The sequence below is a fragment of the Drosophila kikkawai genome, chromosome 2L (assembly GCF_030179895.1).
Source record: "Drosophila kikkawai strain 14028-0561.14 chromosome 2L, DkikHiC1v2, whole genome shotgun sequence".
Classification (NCBI taxonomy): domain Eukaryota; kingdom Metazoa; phylum Arthropoda; class Insecta; order Diptera; family Drosophilidae; genus Drosophila; species Drosophila kikkawai.
Window position 1 is genome coordinate 3,435,172 of NC_091728.1, and position 15,392 is coordinate 3,450,563.

Consider the following 15,392-nt stretch of genomic DNA (forward strand, 5'->3'; position numbering starts at 1 on the left):
AACTTGGGGGGAAATTGTGTATATCTTATAAAGGAAATCTTAAGGATTCTGCCTTTAAAAACCTCAATTCCTTTACCCAAAATCCTTAATAAAATTATAGAAATATGTCTCACCTATTTCCCAATAATTAATTAATAGTTTCTTCCCCCCTTAATTAAAATTTCATTAATTTTTTTCTTCGGCTGTACTCACACTCTCCGGCACCCAGGCCATGTCCATGTCCGTGTCCATGCGATCCGGCTGCTGAGTTGCCAGCGGTGGGCAGCACTTGATAGCTGTCGCCGTCCACGCCGATGGCACTTGTCACATGATAGCCATAGCCGTTCGAATGTGGATGCTGTCCGCCGGAACTGGCTCCAGCTCCTGCACCACCTCCTCCTCCACCTCCTCCCCCACCGCCTCCGTAAATTCCCAGAATGGCTTTGGGCTGCTGGTACTGGCCGTGGTTATTGTGGTGCTGCTGCTGTTGCATATTCAACTGCTCGTCGGGATCGTGGAGGGCAGTGAGGGTGAGTTCCATGCCACCATTACCACCCACCATATCCTTGGAGTCCAGGCTGCCACTGGGATAGTATGGGGGCGGTGGTAGGGGTTGCTGCTGCTGCTGGGATTGCTGCGGGTCGTTTTCGTTGAGCGAAGGTCTACGGCTGGCGTCCAAGTCAAGGTCGTACTCTTTGCCCCCGGCTGGAATGCCTCCTGCTCCTGCTCCTCCTCCTCCAGGAGTTGTGTTGGCATCCCCAGCACTGTCCTTTTTGGCGGCATGAGTCCTGCGGCAGCGACAGAAGGCATAGAGCAGGGCCAAGAAGACGCAGAAGGAAAGCGAGGCAATGATGATGGCCACCAGGGCGGAGGTGGTCATGGAGGAGTTGTGAGGCATGTAGGATTTACCAACTGAAAATAAGTGTTAAGTTGGGGAAATTAAGAACTTATTTTTAATAATTTATTTGGACTTACTTTCTGCATTCGCATAGGCCCCGCAGTGTTCATGGTTTGATCTCAGGCACAGCTTCACCCGCACCACTGGCCCAGGACCCGCTGTCTCCGCCAAGGCCATGGTGCGATCCTCACCCAGATGAGTGCCTACCGCTCCTCCTCCCACTCCCAGACTCCTGCCAGATGTGGTAGCCGTGGTATAGTGAGCTGGCCTGGACATGTGATTAATAACAGCCTCCTTGAAGGTGGTCTCACTGCCCGAAGAAGGCAGTGGCAGAGTCTCCACAATCTCCCACATGGGTACAGTGGCATCGCGGGTAACCAACGATTCCACCACGGCAATCAGGGATAAGCAAGTGGCAGCCACATTGATGCCCAAAACATGGGAATTGGGATCATAGCTAACGTGCAATGGAGGTGGAATCTTGCTGACTTTTGTGGTGGCCAAAACCTCATTGGAATAACCCGAAGTTCCCTTGGAGTTCAAGGCATAAACCTTGAACATGTAGCTCTGGTGCTGATCCAAAGGCGCCAGCTTGCAGGGATTCTCCTTGAAGCAATTGAACTCGATCCACTCGTGATTGGAATTGCTGGAAGAGCTGATCTGATAGCTGGGTATATAGCCATGTCCCGAGCAATCCGACAGGCTTTGCTCCCTGGGTGTGGCCACCCGACGATAGCTTATCAGATATTTGGTGCCCATGAAGCCACCATTGAAGCCGGGTTGCCAGCTAAGTACGGCATAGTTGTGACCCACTTCCAGGATCTTTAGATTCGTGGGCTTCTCGGGGGCTCCCTTGGGTTGTAATCTTATCGGGGCTCTTATGCTATCCAAGGGATTCACTGCCCGACAGATGTATTCCCCATAGTCCGAGTGCTGCAGGTGAGCTATCCTCAGGATGGAGGTATAAATATCATTATTCTCCATTCTGGTACTAATCTCATAGTGACCATCCGAGGACATGGTCAAAGGCGAGGGATTGTTGCCATATTGCCATTGAAATTCGGGTTTGGGATAGGCCTGAACCCGGCAGACCACTTCTGCAGATTCCCTCAAATCGTAGGCCACTTTGTTATATTGATGAATAATAATAGGTTCATGTTCGATCCGCAGATGCATCGATGAGTTGGCAGAATTCACATCATTCTCGTACAGGCAGGTGAATAAGCCTCTATCGTTGGGTAACAACTGATTCCCATTGGGTCTGACCTTGCCCCTGAACCTTAAAATACTCTGCACGGCCACCACACCACCGCCGGCGTCTGTGGGCGTGGTCCTTATATCAAACATCTTCCGCGTGGGCAGGATCTCAGTGCCATCTTTAATCCATCTAATTTGCGGAGTGGGTTTACCCTTGGCACTGCAGGTCACCGCATAGTCTACATCTCCCACTCTTCTTGTCATGTGTTGCTGCAGCTTGGCCAGGAATTGCGGCGGCTGATGCACCTCCAGTATGATGGTGGCTATCTTACCAATGCCCAACTCATTCACCGCATGACAATGGTACTTGCCCTCGCTGCCCAGGTGTGCCTTTGGGATGGAGTACTGCGGGCCTTGGGCCAGGATCTTTTGCGTATTTCCAATATCACCGTCCATGTCCCGGAACCAGCGATACTGTGGCACAGGCCAGCCCGGTGGATTGGCGGAGCAGGTTAGGGTAACACCATTGCCCACATGAACCACTGGCTTATTGGGCGTTATATAAGCCTGACCAGGACGATGGCGGACCAGCAAAGCCACCGTGGAGTTGCCCACACCCTCGATTCTCTTGGAGTTGAAAGGTTGCATGATATTCACCGATCTGCAGATATAGTTTCCAGCATGTTCTGCCCTCACGGAACCCAAGGTTAAGAGCTCTCCGGTATGTCTAAAGTCGGGAGCTCCCTCTTTTAACCATTCTATATTTATTGGTGATGGATTGGCAGTGACATTGCAACGAATGAGCACGGTTTCTCCCTCCTCAGCCTCATGGGTCTTGGATTCGATCACCACAATGGGTGGGTACAGGACATCCAAGACGATGTCCTTTTCTCCCGTTTTGCCCAAACCATTATCCGCATTGCAGGTGTATTTCCCGGCATGATGACGATTCACCCGATAGATCGTATGAATGGGCGTGGCACTTACATATTGGCCATTCCTGGACCAACGCACATTGCTGACCATGGGCTTGGCATCCACGCGGCACTCCAACTTGGCCACATGGTCGCGTTCAATGCGGAGAGGGTTCTGGGGTCCCACCTCCACGCGGGGATAGTCTGGAAAATAAGTAACATTTGTTGGGAAAATATGAAATATTTTATAAAATTAGGAAAGGGGTTTGTTTTGGGTTTGCAAAACTTAAAAATATATTTTAAAATATTTATTTTGAAGAAATATTCTTTTATTTCATTTTACTAAATTAAATCTCCTAAAAATATCTAAAATCCTCTGCTAAAAACCCACTAATTTGTAATAACATGACTTTTAAATTATTCACTCATTCGCTGAAGCTATTAGAGATTCTCCCTTCAGCTATTTTTTTCGGTTCATTTGGGTTAGCATACAAATAGGCAATTACAGTAGCTAGTTTAGATTCTTGGTTGGTTGGTTGTTCGGGCCATTAACTTGTCAATAACCGTTTTCAATTACAGGACGGCAGCAACATTGTTCGGGAGCAACAATGACCAGCAGCGAAAAAAAAAAAAATAGGAAAACAGAAACTACAGTTTATACCAAGTGAAGGACGTTGACGAGTTCAGCGTGACCCATCGACATTTTTAAATAATGCCATTTTGTGTGGAACAAAAAAAAGCAATATATGTTTAGTAGTATGTATATTGGGGGAATAGCCCTGGAAATTGCTGGGAGTAGTTTTTTTTTTTTTGTGGTACAGTGGTTGAAGTTTGGTGTTTTTATCTAAAGAAATAATTTATTTACAATTTTCTAAGCTTTATAAATTTATTAATTTGAAATATTAAGCTTTAAATAATTTATTTTATAATTAAATGTAAGAAACCTAAGGTTCTAGAAAGCGTAAACTTGTTAAGAAATTATTTACATATGATACAACAAATTTTAAATTAAATATAATACTAATTTATTTCTTATAAAATAAAATTCTCATAAAAACTTCACATTTAAATACAACTAATTATATTCCCATATCATTTAAGAGTTCAACATTTTATTCACTTAATTAGTGATAATAAAAGCAATAAACCTTGTCAATTACTAATGAATTTATTCTCTCTCAATGGGTTTGTTTTTCTTATTATGTCAAAATACATAAATACCTCTGCCATTGAATAAGTCATAATTGAAATGTCGACGGTAACTGCTACTTTATTCGATTCCCACTTTCAGTTGTCTTTATCTGTCATTTATCTGCCAACTTTAACCATTTCCAAAATGTCGGTAGCGGGACCTCCGAACATTTCACTGACTTTTCCTCGTTTAACTCACCATTGTGCCTGCTAGCTCTTGCTCTTTCTCTCTGGTCATTTGGTTTAAGTGCCGTTAGTTTCATTCCATATCGAATCGGCGGCACTACCCCCCATTTATCCACAGCAGCAGCTCTGCTGCCCCTTCCCGGGCCCAGTCAAGCGTGAGGCATAATAGTGGCTAAGTATAATTGTTGCTGCTGTTGTTGTTGCGCCAATTAACTTTCGAACACTTTAGTTTAATCACCAGACGCGGCCCAGCCGAACGCGGAGTCTGACTTCCGACCTGCTGCGTAGGGCCTCCTGTTTACCACCCTTTTTTCTCCCCATTTCCCTGCTATTATAGCCGTTACCCCCCTGTAGTTGTTGCTGCCAACATTTTCCCCGCCAATTGTTTTTGTTGGCTCTAATTCGTGAAGCGAAGTAAATGTGCCTGCGTCATGGTCTAAACTACAAGGTCTTACCAAATGGACAGGACGAAAAAAAAAAACAATTAAGTGAAATTTAAATTATAAAAGAGAAACTACAAGGTACCCTTTTAGTATGAAATGTTTTTAAATTTTTTTGTTCAATCAAAAGATAGGATTTTTGTTTTTTAAAAAGATACAATTCTTCAGAGAATGTTTATTTTATTTGTATTTATTTTCATGACTTTGGATGATAACTTTGGGGTTGTTTATAAAAAAAACCCAGTTAAGGATCTTTAACTAAATCAAATTTTTTAAGAAATATTTTTTGAACGGAAGAAAGGTTCATGATTACAAAAATAACAAGAGAAAATATGCTTAAATCCTTGAAGGCTAATAATATTAAATATTAATAAATTAATAAATATTATATTTTATCTGAAAATTATAAGAACTATTTTATATGTAGAATTTTAAGTTGAAAAAATAGTTAAAATAAATACACTTTAATCACTAGAAAGCAGAGTTCTCCAAAAATAAACAACATACTCTTGCTCCCCCTTTTAAAAAACGAATTTTTAAAAGAATTTCCCGCTTTTTCCTTCAAGCCAAAACATACTTAATGCCCTGCAAATACGGCCACATCCTAGAGAAAAAAGCTGCGTTATCCGGGACCCAATTACGCGTCGCCCGAAAACATTAAAGCCTAACTCCTAAATGAGGGCCACTATGTGTGCTGCTGGTATGCGTGTGCGTAGCAGTATGTGTGTGTGTGTGCTTGCTGGTGTGTGTAATTATAAAATAAAATTTAATGAGCAGAGCTTGTCAGCGCGCGGACCAGGAAAACAGAAGCCACCAAGGAGAAGCAGGACGCCGAGGGGGAGGAGGAGGAAGGAAAAAATCAAGTTTGCATTTCAACACATGCTGTTTTTCCCCCTTCTCCCCCCATCTCCTGTTATGGAAATCCCCACACTTTGGGGCATTTTCATGCCCAGCCAGCCATGTAGTTTCACGCTGATGTTGGGGTGTTGCTGCCACGCCCACATCGGCCACCTCCTTCCAGAAGACGTAGTTCTAGTCCAGAACTCTCAGTGTCCTGACATTTGCCATGGAGACTTGGTCTTTTTTTTATATATATATATTTAATGCTTAGTTTTTATATGGGAAAAATATTGCTAGGAAAGGCGCAAAAATTAATTCCATTTCTTGAGCTGGGGAATAATGATTCGGGAATGGAATTTGCTTTGAGAATCTAAAATTCCAAGATGTAATTGTGGAAGAAGGAAGGAATTTGGTGGGTAAATAATTGGGAAGAAAAAGTTAAAGGGGTTTAAAAGGAAAAGTTCTGGGATGTTTTTATATTCTCGATACAAGAATATTTACATAAATTTTATTTAAATTTATTTTTAAGAACTTCTTTGTATTTTTTCTCTAAATCCTTGTTTATTCTCTGTTTTTTATTTATTTTTTAATAAAGAGCATTACAACTTCTTTGGCTTTAACAAGAACTGCACCTTCCCTCCATAATTCTTTTCCGCACAATTTTTTAAATGAGTTGCCCAGGGGTTGGACCTTGTTCACATGTATGCTGCCACGCCTACCGCTCCGCCTAGAGTTCCTCCCTTACCTATGCCACCCCAGTTACCATACCCTGGCTCTATACACTCCTTCGCCTTGCACATTGTGATTTTATGACCGGCTACATTAGTGCCATGAAATATGCGCTTGCTCCTGCACCTGCACCGGTAGCTGCTTTACCGGGAGCCAGCCCAAAACCCCAAACCCAAGCCGAAACCCAACCCAATCCCACAACCAAAACCCAAGCCTCGACTCGACGAGATCCTGGCTTCCGGCTAGGCAGCGTTAAATAAAACTGAAACGTTGCGCATACGCCGCGTTGGCCGCGGCATAACTTACGCCCGCTGGCCATTTTTGCAGCGAAATTTAATTATTTAACCCGGAACTGGGCCGAAGTCGCGTTTTCTCTGGTGATTTTTTTATTTTTTTTACCTGCCGCTGGTGGCTGATGGTTTCTCGTTTGCTGTTTCAGGATGTATCACACACACCTGCTCGGAGTTATTTTAATGAGTCGAGTTTGCAGTTTGGCTTTAAGCTTTCCTCTGCCCCATGATTGTTCCGCAAAAGTACAGTGGGAAAATGTCAGGGATTTATAAAAGTTGGTCTTAATGAGGTTAGTGTTTGTATTAGGAAGGTTTTAAAATATATCAAAGGGTTGTGTGGACCTCAACTAATCCTTTTTAAAATAATATTTCAAATTAATTTGGTAATGAAAATTAATTATATATGTTTATTAAACTCTCTAAGTTGTTTTAGACATATAAAATATATAAAATTATATAATTTTAGGAAGAATATACTGTTTGCAATCAAATTTTCCAATTATATTTATTTTTAAGTGTATTAAAAAAATGTTTGAAACATATTTAAACATTTTTAATAATTATAATTACAATTATTTAATTTATAGTTAAAATTACTCTAATCTACCGATTTTTTCCCAGTGCATTTATGATTCCAACTGCAACAGTAGCTGCTGCCTTTGTTCAGCTGGCGTTTTCCATCACCCCCCCTACGTTTTTCACCGCTTTCCCGCTTTCCATCTTGTCCAAATTGAAAAGTTACAAGCGACAAAGGCGGCAAACAGAACTGAAGGCGGGGGGGTGGGATGATTGAGGGGAGTGGGGGGACAAGGATGCAGCTGCCGCTGATTCTTTTGCTCCTTCGTCCTTTTTGCCTGCTGTCGCGTACGTGTCACAGTGAACACATCACGTGACTTCCGGCGCGCGTGCTCTCAACACCTAACCACCTTCTGCTTTCCCGCTATGCCGCTCTTTCCTCATTTTCCCTTATTTCCCCTCGTGTTTTTCCTTTAATTCTCTAGGTTTTTGGTTGAAAATATAATATATATCGTAATGGCAGTGAAAATGCCTTGTAAATGAAGAAATTGAAAGGAAATAGGACTTTTTAGGGATAAAAGATAGAGAAACAAGAAAGAAAGCTAACTTTGGCCAGCCAAAGTTTGTATACCCTTGCAGGTAACAATTAAAATATATCATAACTACATAAGCCAAAAATGCATTAATTTCGATTCGGAAAGCAGTTTTGTCTTAGTTTTTATTAATTTAAAAAAACTGCATACCAAATTTAAAATTTTAAGAAATCAAAATTTTTGGTCAATTTTGCTCATTTTAATGATGTAACCCCTTATCAAATTTCGCAAAAATGGCCAAAAAATCGATTTCTTCCGGACATGTCTAGAAAGATTCGCATGTTAATGCTGATCAAGAATATATATGGTTTATGGGGTCGGAAATGATTCCTTGACTTAGAAAAATATTATTTTGTATTATAAAATCGAATTTTTTATAGTAAAAAACTTCTTGATTTTTTTTTTAAATTAAAATTATCATATCTCGGCCAAAAGAGCATTAATTTCAAATCGGAAAACTGTTCTGTCCAAGATTTTCTATAGTTAATACTTCTGCATACTTCATTTAAAAATTTTGAAAATTCAATTTTTTATCAAAATCAAAAATTTTAATGATGTAACCCCTTATAAAATTTTGCAAAAATGGCCAAAAAATCGATTTCTTCCTGACATATCTGTTGATGCTGATCAAGAATATATATACTTTATAGGGTCGGAAACGTCTCCTTCACTGCGTTGCAAACTTCTGACTGAAATTATAATACCCTGCAAGGGTATAAAAAGGCTAAAGTCAATAAATAAATGTACGTTTAAGGAATTATAAAATCAAATAATAAAAAATAGTATTATAAACCAAAAATAAAAATAAATAAATAAAAATAATCTCTTTTAAAATATGTATTGGCTTTTAGAATCTCCTTGTTCTGTTTTAAATATTTTCAAAATAAAATAAATATAAAATAAATTCATTTAGAATTTTCAATGTTTGCTAAAAATAAAGTACTTTTACCGCTAAAATATTTTCCATTACATATTTTGACCTATAATTCAACTGCTTTTCCATAGAGAAATCCAATTCCTTGGCAGTTAAAATAATTGTTGCCATTCCAGAGGGCCATTACAAAAGCCCAACGAAAATGCCACATCATCGAAATGACCAAAAATATATAAATATATATACAGAGGGATTTAAAATAAATCATCCGATACACGCAAGCGAGTGTAATCATTATGCTGCGACCGCTTTTGGGCCACTTCAATGGGCCGGGGCAATCGATGGCTTATAAAAACTATAGCATACTTTTTTGGGCAGCCTTTGCTGGACAAACTGCACAAAAAAAAAAAGGGAACAAGGATCAGTCAGCAGAAGAGGGGCAACGCCAGTGGTCACTTCATTGTGCACTTGATTGCGCTTTGTTCAGTGGTCCGTAGGTGTCATATGGCCGGTGGAAATTAATTGAATTGGCTTTGGACGTGGCCGCGAGAGCAGCGAGTACAGTGAGTACTGGGAAAACAAAAACAAGCGGTCGAGTCCTTTCGGAGCACTTGCGGTTGCCCAACGATGACGGTGGAGTGCAGTTAATTGAAATTGGGCAAAGCAATTAATTTGCTTTTGTCACAAAAGCTGTTAAGCTGAAGAGAGAGCCAGCAAGCAATGCCGGACACCCGAAAAACACTCGACCAGAAGGCCATCCTTTGGCGCAACATTTGTTTCTATAATTTGTGCGCTTAAAGCGGCTTAAAGTTTTATTTTTTTGTATATTTTTTTCCTAAAGGTAGCCCGGTTTCGCCACTCGAAAAGTCTCAAGTTGAGAGTTCTTCGACTGGAGTAGCACTCAGAAGTCCGAAGTCTAGCGTTGGGTCCACTACAACAATGCTGCATTCATTAAAATGCTGTTAAAAGCCAGAAATTTTAAGCTTGGCCAAAAAGAAGTCCGAGCGCAGAAACTTGAAATCAGCTTAAGAAAACTGAGCCGGAGTCCTGAAAAGTCTGTAGAAGAGAAAGGCTTTGGGCGGGCACTGAGAAAAATATATTACGTCTTTGAATAGAATTAGAAATAATTAAAAAAGGAGAAAGAAAAACCCTAATCTTTTAACATAATTTAAAAAATTGTTAAATAACTAATTATTTAAATATTTTTAAATGGCATATTACTTACAAGAATTATGTATTATTTTGTAATACCAATAAACCCTTTCCCTAAGTGTACCATTTTTGGGGCAAACTCAAGAAATGCTGGCCACTGAATTTCGGTCTTTCTTGGTCTTCAGCCGCATTCCTTTTGTGGTTATGCAAATGGCCAAGGAGCTGGCCAATAACCAAGGCTCAAACCCAAACCGAAACCAGACCAAAAGATACCATACCCACCAGACTGGGCCGAAACCAAAACCAGTTGGCTGACATTGCCCGGCAGTGACACTAATTGCAATTGTGTGCAGCATTAGCCGACTTTTCTGCTCCTGTCCGGGTGTAAAAAGGTTTTCGTGTAGCCCAGTCAGCAGACGTAGCCCTCCCCTAGCTGATTTTCTTTTCTTGCTGCCAGTATTCCGCTCTGTTTTTGCTTTTGGTTTGGTTTTTTTTTTCTGTTTTTTTCGGCACTTTTCTGGCCGGCACATTGGCATAATCAAAAAGGACACGAGCCACTGCTGCTGCTGCTTCTGGGAGAGAATCTCCTATGCCATTCCAATGATATTGGCCAGAACTCGAAACTCGAGACGTGCTGACTTTGCGGAGATGTGATTCTGACTTGAATGGGGATTGGCGCTGTGGTTCGGTTGTCTTGTCAAGGTGTCTGCCATTACCGATGGATGTGAGAATTGGGTGTGAAATTCCAAGGAAAATGCTCCTAGAAAACAATGCTGTTAAGCTTAAACTGGGTAGTGCCTCAGGGAAAGGTCTCTTCTCTTGGAACAAACTATGTATTATAAAGACTAAATTGATTTGGTTTAGTTTTTCTTTTAAAAGTTAAATATTTTCCACCACAATGCGTATCTGGTCATAAGGAAGCAATTTGTTGGCATTTCCAACTGCCATTTCCGGTTCTGTTTGCCTGGGAAATCTTCTGGCTAATGCGAATTATTGTCAGGCGACATCGATGGCAACTGAGAGTTGCATTTGCATGCCGCTCACCTGGGCAATATGGGACCCCACCTTCACCTGTCCCTGTGAGAAAGCATCTTTTTATTCAAATTGAAATGTCTTTTCAACGGGTTTGCTTTCCACTCCAGCGGCCCGCGACACATGAGTGCTGTTTGTCTTCGTCGTAGGGCGACTTTTTGGCCAAGGACTCCGCAAGGAATCACAAAAAAAAGAACCCAAAAGAAATGGAAATTGGTAAAAGAAAAGGAAGTTTGGAGGAATATTTATAGACTAGAAGATACCCATTTTCATACGAATAATATATGACCAAAATTAGTAAGAATTTTAAGCACTTTCTGGGAGAATGTCTTCTTGAGGCTATCACTAAACCACATTCCTTGAACCCTTTGATATCCTCTACATTTCTGGCATCCTTGTACCCCTTAATACCCATTAAATTCCGCGATTGCCGCGTATGGCAGAGGCATGGCAAGGGTTTATTACGTGCGCCGCATGCAACCGAACAAAAGTCACGTGTTGTGCACACCTGTGTCTGTGTGTGTCTTTGTGTAAAGGGGGGCAAGTGCGGGTGCTTTCAGCTGGGAAGATTGCATTTGCACAGGTGAGGGTAACACTCAGGAGGGGTTCAGGTGAGATGAGAGTAGGAACAAGATGGAACGTGCCTCTCACGTGTGCAGCAAACTGTGCCAAGTTGACAAGGCGATGGTGGCGCGGCCCTCGTCGCCGTGTTTTGTCTATGCGTGGCCACGCTGCGTATGCGCAATTTGATGGCCTTGCCGCTGAAAGCCACCTCTATAATACCTCCGCCTCCTGCCATATTTTTCAAAATTCAACGAGGAAAAACACAGAAGAGAACGAGTACGAAAGTGAGTGAGACAGAGAGACTTTTTCAATAATTTCATTTTTGGGATTTTCGCACGTTATAAAACACTCAACGGTCGACGAGAAGTCGCCTCCGATGACAGCATGACGCATTGGGAGTTTATTTTTACCAACAAAAAATACACACAAATAAATATATTTTTTACCCTGTCTCTATTTTTTCCAATTTTCTCTCTCAATTTTATCAAGTCTTTGCTGGTGTTTTTTTTGTATTTTTTGGTACTTCTGTTTCTTTTTTTTTTGGTAGCTCCTGGCATAAATCAATCAAATGCAGGCACAACACGCAATGCACACACGGACAGGCAGCGCGGAGAGTGAAATAAACAAGCTGAGACGGAAAGCTGAGATATATATGGGAATAAATACACTGAGAAAGAAAATCTATGGTTTAAAATGGGTTGCCTTTAGAAAGTTTTAAAGAAAACATTAAAATCTCCCAAAAATTAAGTACAAACAAATGAGAACGAGATGGCTTGCTTAGAGGAAGACAGAAACAGTCGACACATATGAATCGAATGACTTTGGCAGCGCTTTCAAGAATCCATGCAAACATTTTCAATTAAAAAATTGCCCTGCCATTTGTCAGTTGCTACGCTGCCCTTGTTTCCGCCTTTCTTCCCCTTTCACTCCACCTATCTGTTTGGCACTTTCTCTTCTTTTCTTTTTCCCCCATTTTCCCCCTCTCTCCTTCTTGGTTCTGTGCAATCAATTGCTTATCAATCACAATCACAGTCATGAGACAGCGTCGTCTTCGCCTCGGATTCGCATTCATATCTGTCTCCATGCATGTGCAGCATGTGTGTGTGCGTCTCTCTCAGTGCTTGTCAAACTGCGGAGCTGGGAAAATGTGTTTTTTTTTTTTTATGCGGTCAAGGAAAATGAGGAAAAATTAGAAAGAGAAATGTAATTTGCTTGTTACTGGGGAAGGGGAAATGATTGAAGAGGTTTAGGAAATAGTAAAAATTAAAAAAAAAAAAAATGTAAAAAGTATTACTAAACATGTATAAGCAAGGTATTTTTAAACCCTTGCAGGGTATTATAATTTCAGTCAGAAGTTTGCAACGCAGTGAAGGAGACCTTTCCCACCCTATAAAGTACATATATTCTTGATCATCTAGCCGAAAGCCACAGCAGCTTGGCTGTATTGCATGAAATTCAATTCGGAAAGCTGTTCCGAGTCAGTTTTTCTAAGCTTAACAAAACTTTAAATAACTACAAATAATTTTAGGATCACAAGAGATGAAGCTAGAGGAGCGAGCAGCTGGGATGACAGATCTCAACCCGATGGCAGTGGAGGACGGTGATCGGATCTTGGCTCCGGGCTACTTAAAACCCCGCAGCAGTAGTAGATAATTAAAATATTTATAAATGCAATTTAAATATGTAAATGTAATTGATGGAACACACAAATATGAATCAATAAAAGATGGTGAAACCAATGTGCAATTTTTTTGTTAAGGCGGCATTTATTTGGGATCGTTTGGGGAAAAATCTAATTATTTTGAAAGCAAAATCTAAATTTTTAAATTTGTTTTCTGAATTTTAAACATTTTTTTCTGATGTTTTACAATTCTTCTAAATTTTTAAAAAATTGTTCTAAATTTTTAAAATTTTTCTGAATTTAAAAATTTTTTTTTCAGAATTTTTAACATTTTTTAGATTATTTTTAATTATTTAAGAATTTTTTTAGAATTAAACAAATTTTTTTTAATATTTTAACTGGCAAATTTGAATTTGAATTTAACTGCCAAATTTGAATTTGAATTTAACGACGATCAGTTTCAGTGTGCCCAGGTGCAGTTGTAAAATAAAACCTAAATTTGGATTCAAACGGTTTGAGTCTCCGCTAACTTGCTCACGCTCCTAAATGGTTTGGAACTTGGACATTTTATAACAGTTTATACCAGTTTTCAGCTGCTTGCTGCTGATTTCTGTTCGCCTGTTACCCCAATTTGGGAAACGGGCAATTTGCATGGAAATGTTCGGAAATTTGGATGGGCTGCTGTAGGGATGTTGTTGTAAAAAGGTTGTTGTTGCCATAAGCTGTTGTTGTCGGCAACAAATAGGCATAAATGCATAAAATGAAATATAACAGTTTTTACCAAATATTATTTTTGCCCAAACGTTTTTATAACAGTTTATACCAGTTTTCAGTTGCTTGCTGCTGGTTTCTGTTTGCCTGTTATTCCAGTTTGGAATTTGAATGAAAAGTTTTGCTCACTTTCATCAGTGATGCTCACTTCCATCAGTGATGCTCACTTCCATCAGTGATGCTCACTTCCATCAGTGATGCTCACTTCCATCAGTGATGCTCACTTCCATCAGTGATGCTCATCTGCATCAGTGATGCTCACTTCCATCAGTGATGCTCACTTCCATCAGTGATGCTCACTTCCATCAGTGATGCTCACTTCCATCAGTGATGCTCACTTCCATCAGTGATGCTCACTTCCATCAGTGATGCTCATCTGCATCAGTGATGCTCACTTCCATCAGTGATGCTCACTTCCATCAGTGATGCTCACTTCCATCAGTGATGCTCATCACTGGCAGCTAGTGAGATGCAATTTTCTACCAATAATGCAAAAAAATAGCTAGATGAGCATCACTGATGCACATGCGCATCACTGCCATTAAGCCCGATTTTATTGCCCTCCAGTATTGAAATATTGCCAGATGAGCATCACTGATGCAGATGAGCATCACTCATGCAAGTGAGCAAAAATTTCCATCCAATTTGGCCGTTGCCCAAACTGGGGTAACAGGCGAACAGAAATCAGCAGCAAGCAACTGAAAACTGGTATAAACTGTTATAAAAAGTCCAAGTTTCGAACCATTTAGGAGCCGGCGCGAGTAAGCGGAGACTCAAACCCTTTGAATCCAAATTTAGGTGTTATTTTACAACTGCACCTGGTCACACTGAAACTGATCGTCGTTAAATTCAAATTCAAATTTGGCAGTTAAAATATAAAAAAAAATTTTTTTAATTCTAAAAAAATTTTAAAAATCTAAAGAAAAAGTTAAAATATTAGAAAAAATTTTAAAAATTCAGGAAAATTTTTAAAAATTTAGAAAAAAATTTAAAAATTCAGAAAATGATGTTAAAAATTACATTAGAAATGAGAAAAACAGAAAATTAAAAACTAAAAAAGGCATAACTCTGTCAAAAATGCCGTAATTTGCATTCGGAAAGCGGTGTTATGTTAGTTTTTATAAGGTTAACAAATCTGCATACTTAGTTAGAAATTGAAAATTTTATCAAATTTTGAGAATTTTAATGATGTAACCCCTTATAAAATTTTGAAAAAATTGATCAAAAATTGTTTTCTTCCGGACTTGGCCAGAAAGATGCGCCTGTTAATGCTGATCAAGAATATATATGGTTTATGGGGTCGGAAATGATTCCTTGACTTAGAAAAATATTATTTGGTATTATAAAATCTGATTTTTTATATTAAAAAACTTCTTGATTTTTTTAAAATTAAAAATATCATAACTGGGCCAAAAGAGCATTAATTTTAAATCCGAAAACTGTTCTGTGCAAGATTTTCTACAGTTAATAAATCTGCATACTTCATTTATGATATTTTTAATTTAAAAAAAATCAATAAGTTTTTTAATATAAAAAATCAGATTTTATAATACAAAATAATATTTTTCTAAGTCAAGGAATCATTTCCGACCCCATAAACCATAT

General features: G+C 39.6%; 1 protein-coding gene across 4 annotated transcripts in view; it reads right to left on the minus strand.

Annotated features, from left to right (window-relative positions):
* The window catches only part of fred (friend of echinoid), a 110,796-nt gene that overhangs the window by 13,474 nt on the left and 81,930 nt on the right, over positions 1-15,392 (minus strand). For all 4 annotated transcript variants that reach the window (XM_070286754.1, XM_070286751.1, XM_017183030.3 and 1 more), the window contains exons 6-7: positions 955-3,192; positions 193-891 (exon numbers count right to left, since the gene is read on the minus strand). In XM_070286754.1, the coding sequence (XP_070142855.1) occupies positions 193-891; positions 955-3,192 (2,937 nt within the window). The remainder of the gene's footprint in view (positions 1-192; positions 892-954; positions 3,193-15,392) is intronic.